Source organism: Trichechus manatus, unplaced genomic scaffold (assembly GCF_000243295.1).
Source record: "Trichechus manatus latirostris isolate Lorelei unplaced genomic scaffold, TriManLat1.0 scaffold00002, whole genome shotgun sequence".
NCBI classification, from domain to species: domain Eukaryota; kingdom Metazoa; phylum Chordata; class Mammalia; order Sirenia; family Trichechidae; genus Trichechus; species Trichechus manatus.
The window spans coordinates 27932230-27956047 of NW_004443938.1; the positions used below are offsets into that span (position 1 = coordinate 27932230).

At 41.6% G+C, this 23818-nt stretch overlaps 1 protein-coding gene and 1 long non-coding RNA gene across 6 annotated transcripts in view; one reads left to right on the forward strand and one right to left on the reverse strand.

The window, feature by feature from the left end:
- LOC111820176 (uncharacterized) overlaps nt 1–4176 on the forward strand; it is a 16748-nt gene extending 12572 nt beyond the window's left edge. Inside the window, exons 3-4 of one of the 2 annotated variants that reach the window (XR_002823724.1) lie at nt 3365–3516; nt 3644–4176. This is a non-coding gene — a long non-coding RNA (uncharacterized LOC111820176). Of the gene's footprint in view, nt 1–3364 lie in introns of both variants that reach the window. The other variant, XR_002823723.1, reaches the window with a different exon arrangement.
- UTRN (utrophin) overlaps nt 1–23818 on the reverse strand; it is a 627344-nt gene that overhangs the window by 600579 nt on the left and 2947 nt on the right. Inside the window, exons 1-2 of one of the 4 annotated variants that reach the window (XM_023729345.1) lie at nt 19540–20036; nt 11749–11919 (exon numbers count right to left, since the gene is read on the reverse strand). In XM_023729345.1, the coding sequence (XP_023585113.1) occupies nt 11749–11827 (79 nt within the window). In that variant the 5' untranslated portion in view covers nt 11828–11919; nt 19540–20036. Of the gene's footprint in view, nt 1–11748; nt 11920–19539; nt 20037–23818 lie in introns of those variants that run through there. The other 3 variants (XM_004368852.2, XM_023729352.1, XM_023729384.1) reach the window with 3 other exon arrangements.

A 23818-nucleotide genomic window follows, 5' to 3' on the forward strand; every position in this document is an offset into this window, starting at 1 on the left:
GCAAATCTGCTGCAAAAGACCTCTTTAAAGTGTTAAAAAGCAAAGATGTCACTTTAAGGACTAAGGTGCGCCTGATCCAAGCCATGGTGTCTTCAATCACCTCATATGCATGCAACAGCTAGACAATGAATAAAGAAGACTGAAGGAGAATTGATGTGTTTGAATTACAGAGTTGGTGGAGAATACTGAATATACCACGGACCGCCAGAAAAACGAACAAATCTGTCTTGGAAGAAGTACAGCCAGAATGCTCCTTCGAAACGAGGATGGCGAGATTTCATCTCACATACTTTGGACATGTTATCTGGAGGGTCCAGTCCCCGGAGAAGAACATCATGCCTGGTAAAGTAGAGGGTCAGTGAAAAACAGGAAGACCCTCAACAAGATGGACTGACTCAGTGGCTGCAACAATGGGCTCAAGCATAACAATTGTGAGGATGGCACAATTGTGGGGTTGCTATGAGTCGAAACTGACTCAAAGGCATCTAACAACAACATGTTACATGTAAAAACAAACAAATATCTTTACATTCTGCAGTATGAAATTTTCTAAACATCTATGAAGTAACTATTTGTGGTAGAAGAGTAAGCTAGAATACTCACAGAGTTTTACTGAAGAGACTCCCAGGAGGTGGCTTTTGGTTAAGACCAGGAGCCTTCAACATTAAATAACAGATTCATTCTCCCAGCTTTCGAGTCAATATTTGCATTTTAGTTGTTAAAAGACAATATAAGTTTAAAACTGCCAGTATAACAATTCAGTTTGCAAAATAGATCATTTACAACTTGGCATCAATTTTGCTTTTAAGTCTGTCTGTTTTGGAGTCAGCTTTACAGGTTTTATTTTCTGTCTCTTTCTTTCGAAGAAGCACATCTGAAAAAGCTCCCTCCTAAATGGTACCTTACCCAACAGTTAACAGGGCTAACCTCTGCACAAAAGTCTCTGTTTAAATATAAATGACTGTCCCACTCAGGCCTTCCCACGTGCTCCATTTATAATCCTCAATCTTAGAAATGCCCCCAGAAAGAGGTCCCCTTAAATTCTGAGACGTGACCTCAATTCCACACAATGTCATACCAACAAGCTATCATGTATCTCAAACCACTCTGAAAGCTGTTCAATCAATAAAGAAATGAAGATCCCTTCCTTTACCTTCCAAGAGGTTAAAGATGAGCACTCAAAGGCATAACTGCAAGAAACCCAAGGTCTGTAAGAGATTTGGGTTTTGTTTGTTTGATTTTGTTTTGTTAACAATAAAAGGGCATCACAAGATGACCACTGGGCTGTATTTATAGACCCACAGGGGACTTTCTGTGGTGTTCCATAACTCCCTTCACTTCTTAATTCATCTTTCACATAAAAATCATTACTCATCTTTTAAAATCCACGCATTTTAAAAGAATGTAACCAGATTATTTTATTTCAAAAGGAAGTATAATTACATTAAATAAAAGTACCAGATGTCACCTATTTAAGCTTATAAAAACAAGAAGGCAAATACATATGTAATACTTTTCTCTAACCTTAAAGAAGATATGAAAATTAGAATAAAATATAAAGGATGGATGTGGGTTTTTTTTTCCCCCATCATGAATCAAAAACACATAATCCTTTTAAAGCTGTCTTAGAAAAATCATTTCTTAGAAGATGTACACAGTAAGATTTTACAACGAATTGATCAGAAGATTCCATCCTCCCGCCTACCTAAGAATTCAGGATATGACTTCCCTCTCACAGCGAGAAGAGGTTAAATACACTGAGGCAGAAGACCCGGGAATTCAATGAAGAGGTATTTCTGCATCATAGCAGGATCTTCTGGTCCAATGGGCCACAATAAGAAATGCACAAAGTTTTGTCATTCTCCTGACCCACTTTTCTCAGCTTTACCTTTGCTCAACACAACCCAAACACTTCAAAATAGAGGGCAAAAGGAAAAAATGCCCAATACCATGAAATTCATTACCTTTTCAAATTGTTTAAAGCAAAGTGTCTGTAAGTAGAAATAATCTAAACATTTGACTACAGCCATTCTTACTCCTCTGAAACGCACATACCACTTTCACTTCAGTTCCAAGAATGTTAACCTGCCTTCCTTGTCTATAAATCAATGGTACTAAGGAGACTAACCCACAGAGCTTGTTAAAACTACAGCTGCCTGGACCCCATCCCAAATAACTGAATCAGAATCCCAAGGGATGGTTCTGACATGCAGCCTAAGTTAAGAATTCCATACATGACAAGCCTGAAACCCAATTTTCAAAATTAAAACACACACATAAATGTATGCAGTGTTAAATAATAACATGACTCACACATAGCTGTTAAGGAGCAAGAGAACCAATCAATTAGTGTCAACCTCAAAATGCAACTTCTCCCACAATCCTCTTCACATAAATAATGTATAATAAAATCTTAATTATAAAATGGAATTAAAGAAATTTGCAGATATTAAAATTATGGAATTAGAGAAGAAAACCTAAACAGATAATACTTTTCAAACTACAATAGACTCATTTATTTTAAAGGTGTACCACTTTTAAAAAAAGCGTAAAGTCATATTTTTTTAATTGGATTTCTCCGCTACACCAGAAATGGCATTATGTGCTTTTTTCTGGTCTTTGAAAAAAAATTTTGTTACAAAATTAAATACTAAAATTATTAAACAGGACATAAATAATTATAACCAGCCAGCCACCCACCCATCCAAAAAAAGTCCATTTGAAAATATTCAAAAATGTTATTCTCTTGCTTTACATGTTGTTATCCAACTGTTGTGACAGACAGAACTGATTTTTTTTTTTTTTTAAGAAATTGAGTTCTCAAAACCTCTGTGAGGTTATATCACTCCAAACCTTAATCTTAGCTGCCAGATAGGCATGCACAAACAATTCCCTTTATTAAACCTGGCCAAGAGATCAAGCTTCTGATAGAGAAACCACACCGGATATAAATTGTTGTTGTTGTCAGTTGTCATTGAGTTGACTTCAGAAGCAGATTGCCAGGCCTGTCTTCCGAGGTGCCTCTGGGTAGGTTCAAACAGCCAACCTTTCAGCCAGCACTCAAGCGCTTAACCATTTGCACCAACCAGGGACAGCCTTGCAAGACATAAGTAAACTTGAGTTACTTGATTGTTTGTAGTCCCCGGGGGGTGCATGCTCAGCTGCTAACCAAAAGGTTAGAAGTTTGAGTTCACCCAGAGGCATTTCAAAAGAAAGGCCTGGCCATCTACCTCCTAAAAATCAGCCATTCAAAACCCTATGGAGCACTATTCTATTCTGACACACGTAGGATCCCCATGAGTCTGAGTCGACTCAAAGGCAACTGTTTTGTTTTGTTGTTGTTGTTATTTTTGATTGTTCAAAGGCACAAGTGAGAAGACTGGAGTGTTGCATGGATGCTGGGAACTTTACCTGTTTCCTGGAGCTGACACATCTAATCCCTCGGGCAAAGCAAGCAAAAGTGAAAACCCGGGATCAAGGTTTAGACATCTTATTCCACACATTATTATCTCACAAGTAAGTACAGATTAGAAACCCCTCACACTGACTCATATTTGAAATACTAAAATGAGTTTATATATCATTAAACATTTAAAGCATACAAAAATAATAAAATAACAAACCCCTATTTTTCTACACACAGGTTAAAGGCAAAAAATAATCTAGCTAATACATCTGATACTTCTGAGCAGCCTTTCTCAAATGCTGAAATAAAATTTTAACTAATATTTACAACTGCTCAAATGTCTTGCATGTTCCCTTGTTTCCAGAAAGTCATCATACCAGCATCTAGTTCAAACGTCTGGGTTCAAATGAAGTTCAATAAAATTCAATTGTCCACTTTGTCTATACTATTAACACACATTCTTTGCTTAGAATCGTTCTCAGCAATTCACACTTTCCAGTCATGGACAGATCTCCTCTAAAGGTTTCAAAACCACAGTAACAGGTCACGAGAATCACGGTCACACAGAAAACTTTCTTATGATTGTACTACTTTAGTAAAATGAGCTAACAAAACTAGGAATATTTTAGTACCCATTACAAGAATAGCTGTTCTCCTCCACCAGAGTTGAATTTCCATCAGCGTTACTATCCATCGCCATCAGTCTCCAGGGTTTGTGGAAAAAAACAAACCTGCCCAAAGACCTTCCCTCAAAGCACAGGTATTCCAGCCAAGTAAAGCTTTAGGGGAAGGAAAAAAAAAAAAAGGAGCTATTTTTCACAACCCCTCAAGCTCTTTAGGAAAAACAACCCTTACAAATATTTCTTTAAATGGAAACAGAGAAGGAGATCAATGACTTCCTAAATACAACTTAACCACTGTCTTTCCTAAAGAAAGATCTCTGAAAATTATACAAACAAGGTAACTTCCTCATAATTTTCATAAAACCAAATCGTGTTAAGCAAGCTTTGCCGTATTCCAAATATAGCATATTTTTAGGAGGCTGCTATAAACGTAACCAGGTGTAATATTCCGTATTAAGTAATTTGCTTTATTTTTATTTGACTGGTCTCCCTTCTCCTCCCTCCCCCACTCACCTCTACCAACTCTTTCAATACCACAGATACCACAGATACCTATCTAGGCATCAGACCAGGATTTAAGCTGTGCCAAATCTCAGTGTGTCTGAAATCCACTACCTTTTTCACCAGCAGTTAAAAGCCTTGAGCAGTAGTCAGGGGAAAAGAGAAATGGGAACTCACGTCAGGGACAGGTTATCAATTTTTCTACCTTCCACCCAGAGGACTGCTTGTCCTCTGATATCTTCTCCTTTGCTAGCTCTCAATGGAGAAAGAAAGAGACCAGAGCCAAAAGTAAGGAAGGGCCAGGAAAGGCCTGGAAGCAGCAGGCTGTGCCTCCTGCACTTGGCTTTCCCCCAACAGAGCTGTGATGCCAACCAGGGACCTAGAGAAGCTCTACCTCACAGCCCAGGGTCCCATCCTTGGTGACTTGAAGGCAGGAGCAGAAGGAATGCGTAATAATTAATTGATACAGTGCAAAATTTGTAAGGGCCAGAGGTAGGCACAAAATGACTGTATGTTTACCCCGCTGCTCTTGAGTCAATTCTGACTCATAGCGACCCCAGAGGACAGAGTAGAACTGCCCCATAGTGTTTCCAAGGCTGTAATCTTTACAGGAGCAGATCGCCAGGTCTTTTCTCCTGCGGTATGGCTGATGGGTTTGAACTGCCATCCTTCCAGTAAGCAGCTGAGAGCTTAGCCATTGTGCCACCAGGGATCCTTTCTGTTCACTATGCAGAGGTCAATGAAATGTAGGGTTTCTAGAAGTCAGATCACCTGAGTTCTAATCCCAGCTCTGGTCTTTCTAGCTCTGTAGCCTTTTTCATTGAATAAATACCTATGGCTCACTTACTATAAGCTGGGCCCTGGGCTTGGCACCAGGGGTGTATAGGTCGTTGCTCTTGTGGAGTTAAATTCTAGTGGATATGACATTAGCAAATACACAAAACAAGAAGAGTATCAGAAAGTGATGAGGACAATATGGGAACTTAAATATAGTGATGCAATCAAGAGTGATGGGGAGGGTGACTTTCTAAAGTCAGCAGGGATGATCTCTCTGAGGAGGTGACATTTAAGCCTAGATCTAAATGACAGGGGGAGCCAGCCAGGCAAAGATAGGAGGAAGAGGGGTGTACAAAGGTCCTGAGGTCGGCATAACTGGGCCTTTTGGAGAAAGAGTAAGCAGGCTAGTGCAGCAAATTACTTCTGTGTGGCTCAGATTCATCGTCTATAAACCGGTAGTAGTGAGGATTAAACTCTTAGCACCATATATGCACACGGTATGCATTAAATAAATTGAAACTGCTAGAATTATATCATCATCACCATTCCCATCACTGAAGGTGTGCAAGCAGAGGTTGGTGACCACATCATAGGCCTGGCTAAGTTAGGCCTCTAAGGTTTCCCTCTTAGATTCCAGGATTAGACAAGAAGAGAAATGGTGAAGGAAGAAATCATGGAATTATTATAGTCAGGCTTCCTGCTCATGAAATTTTAAAGAATACACTGAGTCATACAACAAGGTAGAGCCTACCTGACTAATTAATTCAACAAATGGTTCTTTCCTATCTGAGAGTCTACATTTCTAATCTCTGGGTTGTCAAAAACTCCACATGCATCTAGTTGCCACATGGGTATCCAGAGGCCTCTTTAGCGGCCTCTGGGCTAAAACTCACCACAGCAGCACTGAGAATAACAGAAAAGAATGACTTATTCTATACAACTAGATTTAAATTGCGTTAGCTACTGACTGAATGAAATAACAGTAAGAGTACTGTTTTACTTTTATATGCATCCCAAACCACTTTAACATTTCATGTTTAAAGTGCTCTAAGTGGAAGTTTATTCATCACATACTTCATTGGCAATATATTTCACTTTTTAAAAATTCACAGTTTTGGCCTACTCTCTCAAAATATTTACTGGTTTCTTAAGCTTCCTGAAGTCTACTACTTGAAGCTGCCAGTGATGCAGTCATTGATGACGAACTCGACTTACATGTCTGTAAATTAGAGAAGGGAGTCCCGGGGTGGTGCACACAGTGAAAGGGCTTGGCTGTGAACCGAAAGGCTGGAGGTTGAGTCCACCCAGAGGCACATCAGAAGAAGGATGGTGTGGTCTAGTTCCAAAAAATCAGCCACGGAAAATCCTATGGAGCACACTTCTACTGACATACGGGGGTCCCCATGAGTCAGAGTCGACTCAACCACAACTGGTTTAAGTTAAAAAAAGAAAGGTCACGATTCTTTCAAGTCTTTTTCAATAATTTACCCAAATTCAAGGCAAATGTATTACAACCATAAATAAATGTATGACTTTTCTATTACTGAAACTATAGGATCCCTGGATGGAAGAAACGGTTAGGTGCTCGACTACTAGCCAAAAGACTGGAGGTTCAAACCTCCCCAGAGGTGCCTCAGAAGACAAGCCCGGCGACCTGCTTCCGAAAGGTCACAGCATTGAAAACCCAATGCAGCACAGTTCTACTCTGCACACATGGGGTCACCAGGAGTCAGAATCGACTCGACAGCACCTAACACCAACATCTCATCACCTAACCTTCATAACATCATATTTTCATTTAGATGGTGAATGTAGCTTTAAAAAAAAAAATCTCACACACAGGATGAAGCAAATTAATACTAAATGAGGGCAATATAAACAATCCTAATAGTTTAACATAAAATGTGCAAATATTTTTATTATGCCAGGCTTTCAGACTGTTGAATGAAACTCAGCGATTGGGGGAAGGGGTTGAACTTTCATAAACCAGGAGATTAAATTATCTATATACACTCAACGTTAGTTTCTTTCCACCCCAATCTCCCCTCTCCATACACATACAAATATACAAATACAAAATCGCTCAAAGAGAAGAAATCTAGAGAAGCAGATTAGAATCAAAATACCCCTTTAGGAAAACATTCCTTAAAAAAAAAAAAAAAAAATGAAAAAGCAACAAATTCAGCAAAGAACACATCCAAGGAGGATCTTTTAAAAATATTTATTATATGTAGATGATTCCTTCATCTTAACCTGGACTAAAAATCTCTTTTCAATATGTAAGTCTTGCAGTAACATGAGACATTACCACTGCATACTAAGCATTTACCTTAAAAGAATCAAAAAAGTGCCTTCCAGAAAGCAAGCCTGGGCCTATAACCCCATACCATCGAGCTAATTCTGACTTATAGCAACCCTACGGGACAGAGTAAAACTGCCCTATAGGGTTTCCAAGGCTGCAATCTTTACAGAAGCAGACTGCTACATCTTTCTGCCCCGAAGAGGCTGGTGGATTTGAACTGCTAACCTTTTGGTTAGCACCCAAGGGCTTAATCACTTCGTCACCACAGCTCCTCTAGGACTAATAAATCCATTCAAATCCAAATTTATCTACTGTCTTTTGCAACATCATCCAGCCAAAAGAATGTGATTCACATCTCAGATATGCAACAGCTAAATTTCCAACGTGTTTTGAAGTAGGTGCCACAGGCAAAAAGTAAGAGTCATAGCCCTGGCATGAAAATATTCTAAGCAATTTGAGAACCCTTAAAAATATAAGAACTAAGTAATACAGGTTCATTGAAGATGTTTAGAAAATACATATGAGTAAAATAAAAATAATAATAATCCCAACATGCAGAGATGACCACTATTAACATTTTAGTGTATACACTGCTAAACGTTTTTTTTGCAAAAAAGTTGTTCACACTGGAGGACACTATGCTGAGTGAAATAAGTCAATCACAAAAGGACAAATATTGTATAGGTCCTCTATTGTAAAAACTCATGAAAAAGTTTACACACAAAAAGTAACAATCTTTGTTGGTTACAAGGGATGGGAGGGGTGGGGGGGAAATACTAAATAGGCAATAGATAAGTGGTATCTTGGGTGAAGGGTGAGACAGTACACAATACTGGGGAAACCAGAACAACTTGTAAAAGGAAAGGTCATGGAAGCTCCACAGACACATCTAAACTCCCTGAGAGACTGAATTGCTGGGTGGAGGGCTGTGGGGACCATGGTCTCAGGGAACATCTAGCTCAACTGGCATAACACAGTTTATAAAGACAATGTTCTACATTCTGCCTTGGTGAGTAGCACCTGGGGTCTTAAAAGCTTGTAAGCAGCCAGCTAAGATACTCCACTGGTCTCACCCCATCCGGAGCAAGAGAGAATGAAGAGAACAGGATACAAGGAAAAGATCAGTCCAAAGGACTACTGGACCACAGCTACTAAGGCCTCCACCAGACTGAGTCCAGTACAGTTAGATGGTGCCTAGCTACCATCACTGACTGCTCTGACCGGGATCACAACAGACGGTTCTGGGCAGAGCTGGAGAAGTATGTAGAACAAAATTCTAACACATACACACACAAAAAAGACCAGATTTACTGGCCTGAAAGAGACTGGAGAAACCCCGAGAGTATGGCCCCCAGACACCCTTTCAGCTCAGTGGTGAAGTCACTTCCGAGGTTCACTGTTCAGCTGGGAATTGGACAGCCCCATAAAACAAAACGGGACTAATGAGGCACAACAGTCGAGGGACAAGGACTAGAAGGCAGAAGGGGACAAGAAAGCTGGTGATAGGGAACCCAAGGTTGAGTAAGGACAGTGTTGACATGTAATGGGACTGTTAACCATTGTCATAGGGCAACATGTGTACTGTTTAATGAGAAACTGTTTTGTTGTGTAAACCTTCATCTAAAGTGAGAACAGCAGCACAACTGGAAGAACATAATCGATGTCACTGAACTGTGCACGTAGAAATTTTTGAAATTGTGTATCTTTGGCTATGTATATTTTCCCAAAAAAAAATAAAAGGTCAAGAAGGGAAAGTGTTGACATGTCGTGGGGTTGTTAACCAATGTCATAAAACAATATGTGTACTGACTGTTTACTGAGAAACTATTTGTTCTGTAAACCGTCACCTAAAGTACAACAAAAAAAATGTTCACATAAATCGGCTACTATTGCACATATATTTTTACTTATATTAAGAACACAGTCCATGTTCGTATGTATATGTATACATATCATTTTTATAAATGTATAATCTACTTTATGGACAAATCCTAATTTAATTAGCCCTGCTGAGATTCTATATTGTTCAGATGTCCTACAGTAAAAGAACAGTGTAGATTTAAACCACTATTTCCTGAAGTTTTTTGAACATGAATCCTTTTTTGAATTACACATTATCTATCCTAGCACTTGTGCTCCTTTCATAACACTTTGTGAAATAATGACTTAACCAATTCACACTATTGGATTTTTATGAATGATGTTATGTTATATATATCTATTTTGGAATTGACTTGATGGCAGTGGGTGTGGTTTTCTTTTATATATATAATGTATTTTAATATTTTAAAATGTTTTGTTTTACAGGAATAATTCTTCAAAATTTAAATTAAAATTTTTTAATTAAAATACATACTTTAATTACAATAATATATTATATATATTATTATAAATAACACTGTGATCAACTCCTTGTATGTACATCTTTGCTTATTCCCTCGGAAAAATCCCTAGAAATAGGATCACTGGGCCAACTGGTATGCAAGTGTTTAAAAACATGTTTTGCCAAACTGTCCCCAAGCAGTGTATGAGAGTACTTACCCTTTTTAAACAATAATTTCATATTTAAAGAACTGTCAGAAGTATATGTGCTCATCACCTGTACCCCTTATTTTTAAAGTTATATAATTACTTTTTTATGAACATGGTTAAAGTACATAGTTATAAATATCGAATGTCTTACTGTAATGGAGATTGACTCAGAAAGTGTTTAAGAATATACCTCGTCACAATTTATAGAACATGACAAGCACAGATGCAATAAATGGTCTCTGTTCCATTTTCCTCTTTGTTACATTTATATATTTTTGGACATACATTCTGTACTCTTAAGAAGACAGTACTTTATAATAACAAGACACTTAAAAAGCAAAATAATTTTAGAGGAATAAAACGTTCTCAAAGCATGTTTTAAAATAGGATATTAAGCTGAACCTCCAACAGATCCTTCAACCTACATAATAATCACTACATATTAGAGCCAAGTCTGTAATAACCAACGCCCTCACCAACCAACCAGTATAGTGGGGGGAAAAAGTGTATATTAAGGCAGTTAACTTAAGAGTTTGTTTCAATGCATACTTCTGCAGTTTCAAATAATAAGAATAAGCTCCTGATATAAAGATGGTTTGCAGAGCAAAATAAAAAAAGGCTTTGGGTTCCTTTTTTGCTTTTAAAGTGACACTGGATGTAATTTTATATCTCAAAGTAACACTCAAAGATACTTAAGTAAAGTGTTCACACCCAGGGCAGGGCTCTGTGTGATTTCCAAAGCTCAGAAAGGCCCTGCCCTTTGAGCCTGCAAAAACTTAGTCAGAGGGGCAAGTTCTCCTGAGGGAGCAGAAACTTTCTGCAGAATCCAACAAGGCTTGAAGTAATCACCATTCAAGTTATTACTAAGTTAAATCAGCAGTTCTTACTCCTGGCTTTGTCTCAGGATCATATCTAAAGCTTTTTAAAAATACAGAAATTCTTATTCAATAGGTCTGGAGTGGAGCCAATGTATCTGCATTCTTTAAAAAACCCCTAGTTGATTTATTTGAACAGCCACAGTCAAAAAGCACTTGGCTATATAAAAAGATCGGGGGATGGGGCAGTACACTAAGGTTCCTAATTAAAATGTTCATACAAAAATCATTAATCTGTTTTAGTCTAGTTTATTGGATTACCTAGGTGAAAACTGTACCTTGACAAGGCACATAAGAAGTTTCAAAAAGGAAGTGAAAGGATAAGGTTAGGATATATGGAAATGGAGTCAAAACCTGAGAAGATCCATCCTGCCAGAAACTATGCTATTTCCTATTCTAACCATATAATCCCTTTAATTTCAGGGGGAAAAAAAGCCTAGCTGTATTTTTGTGTTTAATGGGGTACTCTTCTAAATAAACAGCAGTCAGCTACAGGTAGCAGTTTCACCAAGCAAGGCCAGTCAACATACAATGAGACAAAATCATGTTGAGAAATTCAGATAGGCCACTTAGAGACCATACCTTTTACAATACAATCATCCTTTGTCAGAGCTAAGCTTCTCAAAAGAAGTTTGCCTCACAAGAATGCCGCAAAACCAAGCCAAAAAACTTGGGTCTTCTAAACAGTTTACACATAACAATCCAGAATTTTCTTAAGCTTCCATTACCTACCAGATCTGGACTTAATGATGTCACTGAACTCATTCTGCACATCGTCAGGCTGGGCCTCATGTTCTCCATATTTGGCCATCTTCACTGAGCTTCAACGCAATCCAACGACTTTATCAGGTCTTCTTTTTAAGACTTTTAATTTTCTATAATGGTCCTGCTTGACATCAATACCTAAAAAGAAAAGGGAAAGTATTGACTTGAATATATATCGTAGCTGTTAGCTGCCATTGAGACAGGGACTCCTGGTGACCCCCAACTCATGGGAACTCACGTACAACAGAACAAAACACTGCCTGGTCCTATGACATCCCCACAATCAGCCATAGATTGGACCATTGTGATCCACAGGGGTTTTCACTGGCTAATTTTCCGAAATAAATCTCCAGGCCTTTCTTCCTCATCCGTCTTAGACTGGAAGCTCTGCTGAAACCTGCTCAGCATCATAGCAACATGCAAGCCTCCACTGACAGACAGGTGGTGGCTGTGCATGACATGCATTGCTGGGAAACCGAACCTGGATCTCCCACATAAAACCAGAAACCAAACCCACTGCCATCAAGTTGATTCCGACTCACAACAACCATATAGGACAGAGTAGAACTTCCCCACAGGGTTTCCAAGGAACGCCTGGTGGCTTCAAACTGCCGACCTTTTGGTCAGCAGCCGAATTCTTAACCATGACGCCACCAGGGTTCAAGCCACCAATTCCCCCTCTGAATATACTATATAAATGCACACAATACACAGTCATATATAGACACACACACACACAAATATAGTAACCATTTGCTCAGCAAATATTTACTAAGTGCCTACCATGTCTAGGACCTCTAGTGGCACAGTGGTTAAGCATTTAGCTGCTAACCAAAAGGTCGGCCGTTCAAATGCACCAGCCGCTCCTTGGACACCCTATGGGGCAGTTCTACTGTGTCCTATCAAGTCACTATGAGTCAGAATGGACTCCACCGCAATGGGTTCACTAATCTGGGAAACAAGGGTATGGCTATCGACGAGAGACACGGCCCCTGCCCTCATGTAGCTTATAGGCACTAAGCAATTAATTATATAATGAATTATTTCATTACAATACCTATATGCTACAAATGTATAAAGGAGAAACATAGAGTAATATGAGTATACAGCAGAGGAATTTGACCTACCCTAGGAAACTGGAGAAGGCTTTCTTGAATAAGGGACATTTGAGCCCAGCCTTTAAGGATGAGAAGAATTTAATTAGCTAAAAAGTGAGGTAGGAAGAGAAAAAGTTAAGAGCCTCCCAGGGGAAATGGCAGAAAGAATCATGGAGCATTCAAGGAGCTGAGCAAAGGCTAGTGTTTCTGGAGAGAAAAGAGGCAAGATGAGAGCATACCTGGTGAAGTCGGTGAGGTAGGCAGGGAGGGACAGGGCCGTGGAGACCATGTCAAGGCTTTTGGTCTTTATCTGAAGAGCAATGGGGATCCAGGATATCCTTTTAAGCAGGGAAGTGATCAGATCTGGCTTTTTAAAAGATCTTGGCTTGGAGATGTATCCGAGTGATACATGGGGAACCAATGAACTCTGGCAGAATATAGCCAAATGTTCATTGAAGAACCCAGGGCAAGAGTACATGGGTGTTGAATGAAAATTCCTCCAACCCTTCTGTATATTTTAATTTTTTTAATAATAAACATTGGGGGGAAAAATCCTAACCTTAACCAAGGGATCCAACTTGACATGACCAATAATGGAGCATTGTGTGATGCGATGAAAAATACACAACGTCATCTGCACAGTATCCTTGCAAAAATGTTGAACATGAAGCTTATCGTTAGCTGACAAACCCAGACTGTGGGCAGTCTTCAAAACACATAGCCAGGGCTCCTCAATACTGTCAGCAGCATGAAAAACAAAAATACCCAGTGGAAGAGGAACTTTGTGGAGTAAAGAAGACTAAACAGATACGACAACCAGGTGAAATCCTTGACTGACTGCAGAATTTAAAAACAAAACTTACAGGGGTCACTTTGGAGATAATTTGAAAAATATAAATTTGGACTATATATTAGACAGTATCATTAAATCAATCTTAAATTTCTTTAGCACTGATTAATGGTTTTTGTGGTTATGCGGGGGAATGGATTTGATCATAACAGAAGGTGAAATTTACCAATGAAGTGTGATAATATCTTTAGCTTAAGTTCAAACAGGGGAGCATACATACACAGAGAGAGAGATGAAGTAAATATTACAAAACGATAATGGAGGAATCTAAGTGAAGGGCATATGGGTGTTTGTTGTGCTAGTCTTTCAACTGTAATATTACAGGCAAGAAATGATTGTGTCCTAAACAAGGATAGATGGAAAGAGACAGGTGAATATGTGGGACGTTTAGATATTAAATAAAGGTCAATAGGATTTGGGAATTGATTTTGGATATGAGAGGTTCAGGATACTAAAGAGAAGATGACAAAAAAGCAGTTGGATATGCAAGCCTGGATTGCAGGAGTGGTCTGGATTCAAGATGTAAATCTGGACAGTTAATCTGTTATATCCATTGACAAAGATTTTATTCTAAAAGGTACACCTATGAATTCTGCCAAGTATAGGCACCACTCAAATAAAGTAATTTTAATTTTTAGTCATTAATTAGTTAAAAACATCTTCAGAACTTAAAGAATGGGGGTACTACCTCTTCTTTATGACTGCCAATGGCTAGAGTACTACATTGTCCTAATGGTCCCTGGAACACACTGCCCCGACAACCCAAACAGAATTATAATTTGATTTTCAGTTCATCAACTGGGCTCTATCCTGCCAATAGCCCCTTATGAGTAGCCCAAATGACAACTAAATAAATTAATCATATGTTAACCTGTAGATAAAAGCAACCCCATTACCAACAAGTCGATTCGGACTCACAGCAACCTTATGGGATAGGGTAGAACTACCCCACAGGGTTTCCAAAGCTGTAAATCTTTACCGAAGCAGACTGCCACATATTTCTCCTGAGGAGCAGCTGGTGGGTTGGAACTACCACCTTTCATTTAGTAGCCAAGCACTTAACCACTGCGCCATCATGACTCCTTAATCTGTGGATGATGGATATTAATTCACATACTACAACAGATATCAGAACTAGGATTTACTGCTAGCCAGGCCTGGACAACTCAATCCTTTCATTCAAGGACACATCATATGGTATTATTATTTTTTAACATATAATATTTTATTTAAGATTTTAATTGTATATAATTTTGTATTTCACTTATTACAATATTTTATAATATGTAATATCAAGGTTACACACAACATGCTGTTGTTAGGTGCCACTGAGTCAGTTCCGACTCAGAGCAACCCTATATACAACAGAACGAAATACTGCCTGGTTCTGCGCCATCCTCACAACCACTTATGCCTGAGCCCATTGTAGCAACCACAGTGTCAATCCATTTTGTTGAGGGTTTCCCTCTTTTTCACTGACCCTCTACTCTACCCAGCCTGATGTCCTTCTCCAGGGACCGGTCCCTCCTGATAACATGTCCAAAGTATGTGAGACATAGTCTCGCCATCCTCGCTTCTAATGAGCATTCTGGCTGTACTTCTTCCAAGACAGATTTGTTTGTTCTTCTGGCAGTCCATAGTATATTCAATACTCTTCTCTAACATCACAATTCAAAGGCATAGATTCTTCTTCAGTCTTTCTCATTCATTGTCCAGCTTTCACATGCATTATGAGGCAATTGAAAGCACTATGGCTTGGGTCAGGTACACCTGAGTCCTTAAAGTGACATCTTTGCTTTTTAACACTTTAAGAGGTCTTTTGCAGCAGATTTGCCCAATGCAATGAGTCGTTTGATTTCTTTACTGCTTTTCTTGACTGCTGCTTCCATGGGCATTGATTGTGGATCCAAGGAAAATGAAATGCTTGACAACTTCGGTATATTCTCCATTTATCATGATGCTGCCTATTGGTCCAGTTGTGAGGATTTTTGTTTTCTTTATGTTGAGGTGTAATCTATACTGAAGGCTGTGGTCTTTGATCTTCGTTGGTAAGTGCTTCAAGTCCTCTTCACTTTTAGCAAAAAAGGTTGTGTCACCTGCATATCACAGTCTGTTGAGTCATCCTCCAATCTTGATGCCCCATTCTTCCTCATATAATCCAGCTTCTCGGATTACTTGGTCAGCATACAGACTGAATAAGTATGGTGAAAGGATACAACCCTGATGCACAGCTTTCCTGACTGCCCCTTGGTCTAAGTACAGGTTGTTCATGAGCGCAATTGTTTGGAATTCCCATTCTTCACATTATTATCCATAATTTGTTATGATCCACACAGTTGAATGCCTTTGCATAGTCAGTAACATACAACATATGGTCATATTATTTTATAATATATAAAATTTTATTTATCTGTTATATAATAATTATATTATTTTCCTGACCAAGTCAGAAAAAAAGGTGTATTCTAATAATTTAGAGGTTAAAATTACATTAGAAAAAGTTTAAAGTGTTAAACAGTTTGAGGCAGATCAAAATTGTGACAGATCGCTAAACCTACCAGAAGAACTTACTCTCCAGGAGGGAGGAATATATGGATTGGATCATCAGTCTGCCATGTTTTATGACAGCATAAAAAAATTTCTTTTATTTCTTACATTGTTCTACTACCGTTAAGCCTGCACGAATTATTACATGATTAGTTCCTTTCTTCACGTATAAAAATACAAAGCTTTGCTTAATTTTTAAATGTATTTTATTATATCCAAGAACCAAAAATATGTTCAGAAGAATGTATATAAAATTTTATTATGGAAAATAATGTCTTTCCAACAAAAATTCTCTTTACTGGAAAGCAAGTGTCCCCGTTGAGAGATACTTCTAATGCTTTCCTTCACATTTGGTCTTAGTCAAGCAGTGCTTCCCAAAGACTTTTCCCACTGCATAAAAGAGAAAAGTAAACTGTTTACACAGGACTCTATTTCATTTGCACATTACCAGTAATATTTCTTCATTATTATGCTTTATTTTGCCACTGTCCTTAATTAAGATAATTTCTCATATTTTCTCTTCTTGGTAACAAAAACCCCTGCATGCTGCAAAGATGCAGCAGAAAAGGGGGTCAGAGGACAAGGAAAGAATGCGGAAGAGAGAATAACAGAAGACCATTTAAACAGTGATAGACGCTGACTGCCACGTGTTACCACTTACAGCGAGGGGACTCCAGTTTCAGTAACATAAGGCAAAGGAGATGTCCTTCTAAATCACTAAAGGCTGCTGTGATTATAACTGACTGTCAGGAGAGAGAATCAAAGCTTCACCCCTAACAATGTGCCTCAATGTGACCCTCCATTTCCACATCTATGAAATGGAGAATGCCATCTTCCACACAGTTAGGTGAGGAACTGAAAATAAATAAATGGGATATATTAAGCCCTATACAAGTGTAATTTGTTACCACTGCCCACTTTCCATTCCCTCATAATGATGTTCTGCAAAGCTTAGCCAGATGCTTCTCACTGAAACCAATGCATTCAACTATAAACGTTCACCAACTCTTTCTTCAGAACGTTTCTGGCTGTCATATGAACCAGAAGCCAAGAGTGTGTGGCAATAAATCTGGGATGAAAGTGGAGGGGGCGCACCGACCTTAAAAGCAAAAGTAACCTATAAATTTTAAAATAATTTGCGAGTTACACAATATAAAAATATATATATTGTTGTTAATTGCCCTCCAATTCTGATTAATGAAAACCCCATGTGAAGAGATGTGTGTGTGTGTGTGTGTGTGTGTGTGTGTGCGCGCGCAGCCACCAGCTGCTCTTTGGAAACCCTATGGGGCAGTTCTACTCTATCCTATTGGATCGCTATGAGTCAAAATTGACTCGATGGCAATAGTCTGTATATGTGCGTGTGGTGTATCCATTCAATAATGTGCAACTATGGGAATACGGTTTAGGTCATTGGACAAAAACTATTCATTCATCTACACTGGGAACCCAAACCTGGGAATGCTAGAGACAATGGAAAGGAAAGCCAACGGGGCATGAATATGCCGCTCTGCTTGAAACACAGTAAAACCGCTGAGTGCCGTTCACCCTCGGAAGCGCTCCAGGGAAGGTTAATAGTAGTGCGATTAACAGTGTTTACAGGGGTAATAAATTTTAGGTAAACACCCAAAGGAGCGTTAAACAGCTGTCTCATCCGTCGCATAAATGCTGGCACAGGGGGCGGAAAAATGGTTCCAAGTAAAGCCTGGCCTTCCCCACCTGGTACACTGGAGGCTGAAGCACTCACAGGCTTCGCATTCCTCCACGCCCGCCTGCCCGCAGCGCTTCCTCCGGCTTCGTCCCCGGCGCCCACCAGCAACCTGCTGGGAGGGCCACTTAGCGTCCCAAGCCGGTTCAAGTTACAAAAGGACAGATGCGGAGGGAATCTGGGCGCCCAAGGCGCTCTCACGATGCTCGGAGCACTCTGGCTGTAGCGCCCAGGGCACGGACCTCCCCACCCCCCACCCCCAAGAGCTGCATAGGGAACCGAGCTGCGAGGCGCTGGCGGCTCCAGTGACGCCAAGACCTCCTCTCGCCCACCTGGAGGCTGGGAAAAAGTACCTCCCCGGGACACCACAGAAAGCCCAGCCGTGGAGTAGACTGCGAGCTCCTCAGTTCAATAAAACCAAAGTCCTCCGGCCCTCGGAGGTCGGGCGCGTTTCCCCTCCCCTGGAAACAACTCTGGAACGAGTCCCTTTCGTAATCTGGGCTTGAAGAAATTGCTTTTAACAGAGTTGCTTCTAAAAGTTGCACAGCCTAAAACTAATGCTTTGTTGGTTTTGTAAGTAGCCTTGAGCAACTCCAGTCTCGGACCCCGGGCCACAGCAAAGCCATGAATTACCTTGTCAGTTGGAGCAAGAGATGCCAAACCAAAAAACCCCTTGCCAGCGAGTTGATTCCGACTCATAGTGAGCCTATGGGACAGAGTAGAACTTCCCCCATGGGGTTTCCAAGGCTCTAATCTTTAGGAAGCAGACTGCCACATCTTTTTTCCGTGGAGAGGCTGGTGGGTTCGAACCGCCGACCTTCCTAGCCATTGCGCTACCAAGGCTCCAAGAGATGTCAAGAGTCCGGAAAAAGAGAAGAGGCGACCGCGCGGGACTATGCCCCCCGCCCTCTCCAGTCTCGCCGGTGCCGCTGGCAGGGTGGTAGTGGCCGCGCCACCTTCTCCGGGGCCCCACACTAGGGCGCAGCAACCGCGGGAGGTCGAGCACGTTTCCTGCCAGGAGGCTGGTCTAGGAGCCGCTCCCCTGTCTGTCGACCACACAGCACTTTCTCTCCACCCTCTCCTTGCAGATGCCCCGGGGGCCCGGCCTTCCCGGGCTGGGAGCTGCGCGACAAGCTCTCCTAGGCGGCCACGTCCCCTCTGGGTGATCACTGGCCCGGCGCCCCGCACTGCGCGATGCACGAACACTCGCCCCGGTCAACCATGCGGGGGGAGGCACGACTGGGGGGACAAGGAGGCAGTACAGAACTCGTCGGAGTTCGGGGCGTTGGCAACTAGTACGGATCCCGACGACCTTCTCGCCCGAACTCTCTCCACGTTTCTGGCATTCTCTCGCCTGCCGAGGGGAGCTGAAATGAGGTTCCAAGAACAGCGCACGTAAAAGTTAAGGTTACGTTTTAAACTAAAGACTTCGAAGCAGCTCCGGACGCCGATACCTGGGCAAGAGCCGCAGAAAAGTCCACCCTCCTTCCCTGCCCCAGTCCCTCGGGGCTGTGGTCACATTACCAGCCCGAGGCTTCAATAATGCATGGACTTACCTGCTCCGTGCCCTTAGGGCCGCCTAGCTGCTTGTCGCCGCTGCGTCCCGGCCGGGGAACGGCGCCTTTGGATGTGTTTGGGTGGTAGGAGTCGCTGGAGTGGTGCGAGTGGAGAGTTTTGTGGTGCAATTTTTTTTAATGAAGTGTGGATAACCAGACTAGATCCGAAAGAAAAAATATTTTTTTGACACCCGATTAAAAACGCTCGGACTTGTGCAATCTTGCTGCCCCGTAGTTCCGCCAAAAACAAAAGCAAAAAATCCAAGTGCAAACCTGGAGCAGGCGCACAGGCAGGCACCAAGGCACCAAGTTTGCCAAGCACTAGAGAGTTTTCCGTCTGCAGAAATGACCCAGAAGAAGGGGGGAACAGCTCCCCGTCATTCCCCAATCGGCTTCTGTGGCGGGAGGCTCCTCCTCGTCCCTCCGCGGGAGAAAGCCCGCGGCCGGGTGCGGCGGCCGGCTTCCTCCTCCGAGGAAAGGCGACTCCACAACTTTCTGAGCTAGGGCGGCTGGCCTCAGCCGGCGGCTCCTCCTCCTCCTCCCCGCCCCGGGCCTGCCCCTTTGTTGGAGAGGAGAGCAGGAGGCTGCGGTGGGTGGGGCGCGAGACCGGCCGGGCGCGCTCCACCACCCTTTCTGGAAGGGGTCTCGAGTCCGGGCCCCCGGGGGTCGCTCGCCTGGGTGGCTAAAGAGATCAGGACCGCAGGCCGGCGCTGCGCCAGCGCGCCCGCTCCACTCGGCTCTCCTGCCCTGCCGCAGGCGGCCCAGCAACTTTGTTGGCGAAGCCCAGCCCCTCTCGGCTCCAGGTTCGGCCCCAGCCGGGCCGCGGCGGCCACTGCGGGATCCTCTGGGGGAACGTGGCGCCCCGGGTCACCTGACCGCGCGCCCCGTCAATCAGCGTCCGCCCTGCGCGCCCTCCCCGCCCGCAGCGCTCCGCCTGGCGCTCGGCTGGGCTGGGGCGGCTTGTCCGGCGCCGTTCCGGGAGCGAACCCTGCCTGCCGGGAGCTGGAAGCTGGAATGGATGCCTCGCTTAAACCCAAGCTTCCCTCTGTGTTCAGATGATCCGAAAATGCGAGTTAGCCCCTCGCCTCCCGAGGCAAACCCGATCTCTAGTTAAAGTGATCTTTTTTGTTTGTTTCCTTTAGAGATAAATCCCTGTCTGCTCTCCATTTACCCCATCTCAGTTCGCTAATGTTGCTCAGTTTTTTGTCCTAGATCCAAGAATATATTTTACGGAATTTTCTTAGTATCATTTTTAATATTACGAAAAGACTTGAAATTTCCTTTTATATTCAGTCACACGTGCAAATAATGTTTGAACTGACTTTAGTTTTCTATTTTTCCAATATGCACACGGACACATCTATAGTAGCGCCTGTTTCAAGCTTGAGGGGCTGGCCAAAAAATATCCGAAAAGAAATTTATGCTGTATGTCCATTTTTTTATTTACACATTGCATTCCCCTTGTGTTCCTGTGATTCTTTTACAAGGAGGAAAGAAAAAACTGCAACTCAAGTTTCTAGTTAGTATAAACAAAGAGGAAAGGATGATTGATAGGCAAGCTCTGGCTTATTGCTGGTTTGATACTTGAGCATTAACAATTTACGAGGCAGTAAAGATAAAACGCTGAGCCTTCTGCCCAGTTAATGTATCTTCAGCCCCAAAATACATAGAGCTGAAGTGCAAAGCAATGTTTTTACCCAAGTATTTGAACAATATGTAATAAGAACGAACAATTGGAAATTAAAAAGAAGGGAAGATGGGCAAAGCAATAGCATAACTAAAAAATCCAGGTGCCTTAAACAAGTTTTTCAGAAAGAATTCCCTAGCTTTTTGTTAGTTAGAAAGTGAAAGGTCCCCCCAGCCCTCAGTGCTGTGGCACTAGTTACCCAGGTGGCATTTATATTCATGAAAAAGGAGTAGGAGGTCCTGAGAGTCTTCCTTATGACAGCTCTAGCTTAGCTTCCATCGTTTTGAGTATTCATAGAAACCAAATACAATATAGAGGAATAAACTGAAATGGGTATGATTTTTTCATTCATTCCTTCATTTAATGAACACCAACCAATTTGGGGTCTGCCAGGTCTGCTGGCACTGTGACTGATGCAGAGATAAATCTGATAGAGATCTTGTCTTTAAATAACTTAGAATCTAGGAGGTGAGATAAGTCAGGTAAATAAGCAAGTATATGCAAGATCAGTGATAAGTGACATAAGAAAACAGATTGAGTGCTAGCTGAGTCTAGCTTTAGAGTGGCAGGCCCAGGTTTCTTTTAACTTATAATTCTACAGTCCCTTATGCGGTTGATCTCTAAACTCATCCTGGGTTGAGTTGATGGAAACTCAGATTCCCTCCTTTAAAGCATAATAACACCACAGTGGAATGTTTGAGGATTTCATTAACTAAAGCAATGTAAAAGTGCTACACACACATTAACTGAAAATTATTGAAAAACAGTGAACTTTTGAGACCTATAATTTTTGGGTTTTTAAGCTCTGCGGAGGTCCTGGGTGGTTTGCAGTGGCAGTTCCAACCCATCCAGCAGCACCTCGGAAGAAAGGCCTGACTTCTTCTTCCGTAAAGATTACAGCCAAGAAAACCCTATGGTAGCACATGGGGCTGCTGTGAGTCTGAATCGACCCAACAGGAAAGGGTTTGGGTTTGTTTTTTTTTGGGGGGGGGCGTGGTGGTGGTTTAAGCTCTGTGGGGATGTTTAGTCAAGCTTCCCCAATGGCCTTAAGAAAGGGGTAGAAGGGGAAATAGCCACCATTATAAGAGACTGACTCTACCCCACACCCCACTTTCAGTGGTTTATCACACTACCTACAGACCTGCATTCTACCTGTTCTAGCTCTTCCCCCCTCATGCAGAGACTAATACCCTCTGTAGGTGATGGGCAAAAGAGGCCAAAAAACTTCCTAATGATGGAATGACCAAAAGGTCCCACCTGGACCTCCTCCTTGTTTTCTTTGTCAAGTGGGGAAACCAAATTTAGTATGAGATTTAGCCAAGGGGGTTACGTTTCCATAGAGCAGATGGTGTGATCTTCTTTCACAGCCTGAGCGTCTCACTGGTGGATGGTGAGCACAGGCCACCGGAGGAGGGTAGCCGTTAGTATACCTGCAACCAACATTCCACCTGCAGTCAGTGCCACAAGGAAATGGCCCTGTAAGGACAGTGCTCGGCGGAGTTTTGTCTGACCACCCGAGGATCACTATAAAGCATTCAGAGAAAGTGATAGCAATGTGCCCGGAGTCTATTAGCTCAGAGTCTAAATTGCCCAATAGTCACCTTAAAAAAAAAAAAAACCCAGTTGCTGTGGAGTCAACTCCGACTCATGACACCCTCATGCGTGCTAGAGTAGAACTGTGCTCCACAGGGTTTTCAGTGGTTAATTTTTCAGAAATAGATCACCAGGCCTTTCTTCCAAGGTGTCTCTGGGTAAACTCAAACCTCTAACCTTTTGGTTAGCAGCTAGTTATGTTAACTTTCTACACCAGTGAAAATTAAAGAAACTTGAACTAGTTTCATTGGAAGAAAACTCCTGACATAGGAGGAAATACGAGATGAGGGGCTTATCCACAGATTTATATATAAAGGTATATACATATGTATGTCTATATACAGTGAAACCTGTGAGAGCTGGGACTCAACAGGACTGCCTTGTTTTTCCGGGTCTTGAAAATTTTCCACCTCTGACAGGGTACAGTCCTCCCACTTTTCTGTTGCTCTCTATGGGTGGAAAATATTTAAGTTTTCCTTCTCTGACAGGTTTCTGCCTTACCTGAGTTCTAGCTTTTGCAGATGTTGCTGTGTATTACATATCGAAATTATATATAGACATTGCTCATATATAGGAAACTGCATCCTAATATATGAACTAAAAAGAAAACTTTCTCTACTAAACTTTGTACAATAGTCTATAAATGCAGTTTCTCTTTAACAATAGAAATGTGGAAAATATACAATGTTTAAAAAAGCAAGGCACTCACTCCTTCAACTTTACCCTTGGCGTTGATTGTGAATAAACCCCATTTGGAAACGTGAGAGAGGGAGAAAGGCTAGAGTTCAGTCAGGTTCCTGGACACACCCTTGGAATCTACTTAACAAATAGATACATCGCTCTGGCAATGAGAATTGAGTCTGGGCTGTGCTACTTCTGCTCCACTGTAACTCATTGGCCAAGTGTCTTAGTTACTACCTAGCACTGCTGTAACGAACATATGACAAATGAGTAGCTTTAAAGAACAGAAATTTATTTTCTCAGTTTGGGGAGCTAGAA